Source organism: Magnolia sinica, chromosome 18, assembly GCF_029962835.1.
Source record: "Magnolia sinica isolate HGM2019 chromosome 18, MsV1, whole genome shotgun sequence".
Taxonomy (NCBI): domain Eukaryota; kingdom Viridiplantae; phylum Streptophyta; class Magnoliopsida; order Magnoliales; family Magnoliaceae; genus Magnolia; species Magnolia sinica.
In genome coordinates, this window is record NC_080590.1 from 56,124,085 (window position 1) to 56,126,721 (window position 2,637).

The following is a 2,637-nucleotide window of genomic DNA, read 5'->3' on the forward strand; positions in this document are numbered from 1 at the left end:
ACACTAAATATCAGAATTCAATTCAATGGTGCATCCAGGCACAGCCAATTTTGTCATTGCAAATCAAAAAAGTTGTTAGCTATTCAAAGGTAAAGACGAGAAACGGAATGTACTCTGTATCATTTGAAGAACCGGAAGAGCATTGTCAGCACTGCAACTTCCATGGCTAAACTCTCCACATTGTCCTTTAGGAGTTCAAACCATTCCTTCTGAATGCTTCTGATCAGATGGCCACTACATAACAATCCTCCTGTCTTTTGGGATATAGCCTATCCGCAAAGGAGTGATTAAAATATCATGAATATCCAATCCACCATGCTCTTAGGCACCTTTTTTTTTTTTTTTTTTCAAACCAAAGGATTTCATTGATCAGGAAAAATTACAAAAAAGAGTTTCATTGACCATGCTCTTAGGCACTCTTTTGGCCTATCAACTACATGATATAACGACGTGGGGCCATGATATGTTAATCAGAATATAGCAACAAAATTAGCAGATATGAGGGCATCCAGCCGATCCAAAACCCGAGATAGGCTAACTCATCCATGTGTTATCTATATAACTCAACATAGATTGTGCAGTTGGTTGTCGCAAACAGCATCCATGTGTATCTCTTTTTCTCTTTTGCATTTATCACACAAGTAATGATTACAACACTGAACTGCCAAGAGGTGCCTTACGTTCTTTATAGCTGAAGAGAAAACGCTTTTGACAGCCTCGAAGACCTCTTCAACAGGCTTTCCAGCATCAATCTAACCAAAAGTAACAGCAATTAGCTGTTGCAAACAGCGTCCATGTGCATCCACATGTACAAACACTCAAGAAATTAAAGATGACCTTCAATCATTGTAGGAAATCAGCCTACTAACAATTTTCATGTGAGCCTAGAAAAAACTTGACAGGGAATCTAGATACACCCAAAAGTTACAGAAGATCCAATGTCTCATGCAATAAATGCCCTGTGGTAATGTTTCATTGGAGAATGCTCATGAAAGTTGATATGCTTGCCCTTTCTAATTTGGAAGACTGAAACAGAGGAAAAAACAGCTATGATATATGATGTTGTCTCTAGACTTCCGTGGGACCTTGTTTTTAATGCATAAAAGTCAATGGTAAAATGCAGGAATTTTTATTTTTTTTATTTTTTTTTTAGAAGTAGGCCAAAATGCCAACGATTAACATTATCACATCCGAAAACCTTCATGACTTCGTAAAGAGGCAACATAAAAACAAAAACAAATTACCTTCCGAACCATCCCTTTGGAGCTGTAATACTCAATTACAGGTAAACTGGATTCTGTAAAAACTTTGAACCACTTCCTGATTGTCTCAATGTTATCATCAACTCTTCCCTTCATGAACCATAATTTGGTTTTGTTTTTTTAAGTAAATGGAAAAAGAAAGAAACAGTGTCAAAGGGTGTATGGTAATTAGAAAATCTAAAAACAGAAAGATACACATGCCTCACCTGATTCCTATTCAAAAGGCGCCTTTCCATCTCTTCTTCTGAACAGTCAAAAAACAGTACAAATTCTGGGATGATCTTTGTCCGCAAGAGAATGCAGAATTATCCACCAGAATGGAAAAGAAGTATCCTGGACTTCCAATTTCCATATAAGAATATGAATCAAGACTGTCCTTTCCATCTCTTCTTCTGAACAGTAAAAAAAATGTTTAGATTTAGACATTTCTGTTCCAATTTGGTGATTTTGGTGTAGTGGTTCTCACCATTTTTACTAACCTTCCCCTCCCATTCCTCAGCCAATTTCTTGGCCATATCCTTCACCATGATTTTTATTTTTTTTTGTTTTTTCAGTAGAGAAGAAAAAAGGTTTAAGAAAACAATGACTGACATCAACAATCACACTTAGATGCTACACACAAAGCAAAAGCATACTTCATTCTGGAATGTGCAGAAGTATCAACCTTAAGATTGACATTCTCCTTCTCTAAGGTTGCAATAACAGTTTTTAGCTAACTTTTACACGCATGCGTGGCACATGTGCCACACGTGCTAGTGTGCCATAAATGAGACACCCATCTTCAAACACCCCATACGTGCCAAATCCCACTTTCACGCGCCCCACATGTGCCAATGCCCACATGTACATATGCCATGTGCGACCATCCATCTTCAAGCAATACACACATGCCACCATGCATCTTAAAGCAACCCACGTGCACACATGCCAGTATCAATCCACATTTACTCTGCATGTCCACTTGCCAATGTGCCAATGTTTAGAAGAGCCACATATGCTTGTCCATCCATCCAGATCCAGGGAGTTTGAAAAACAACAGTTGCCATGGCAGAATAGTCGATCTATATGAGCCACATCCAGAAATCCCTTAGCTGAACAGATATGTCCAAAATAGCCTATCGAAATAGAACTTTGATGGTAACCAAACGGGCCCTAAAATTCCCGAGCTCTAGAATTGGTTTTTTTAGAAATTTTCTAGCAGAGAAACCTAGCAATTGTAGCTACATATGATGAATTCATTCAACCCAAATGTATTAGGAACAATGAACGGATGAAGTGAAATATATTATTTTTCCAACTCATTTGGAAACAAATCCAAATTTCCTAAGAAAATTGTTGTTAATGAGCAAAAGTGGGTAATGATGTTTTCTTTCTT

At 37.6% G+C, this 2,637-nt stretch overlaps 1 protein-coding gene across 1 annotated transcript; it reads right to left on the reverse strand.

The window, feature by feature from the left end:
- Positions 1-415: 415 nt before the first annotated feature.
- Positions 416-1,965, reverse strand: LOC131233139 (UMP-CMP kinase 4-like). The gene is made up of 3 exons (XM_058229749.1): positions 1,469-1,965; positions 1,245-1,352; positions 416-752 (listed from the first exon to the last, which is right to left on the reverse strand). The coding sequence occupies exons 1-3, from the start codon at positions 1,496-1,498 to the stop codon at positions 564-566; spliced, it is 327 nt and encodes a 108-aa protein (XP_058085732.1). The 5' UTR covers positions 1,499-1,965; the 3' UTR covers positions 416-563.
- Between the last annotated feature and the right edge of the window lie 672 nt (positions 1,966-2,637).

Bases quoted from the DNA above. Each gene is read 5' to 3' on its own strand.
- LOC131233139 (XM_058229749.1), bottom strand. From the start codon at position 1,498: ATGGAAAGGCGCCTTTTGAATAGGAATCAG. The intron at 1,353-1,468 runs GTGAGGCATGTG...TGGTTCATGAAG, and splicing joins GCCTTTTGAATAGGAATCAG to GGAAGAGTTGATGATAACAT. The intron at 753-1,244 runs GTAATTTGTTTT...ACTTTTGGTTAG, and splicing joins CCAAAGGGATGGTTCGGAAG to ATTGATGCTGGAAAGCCTGT.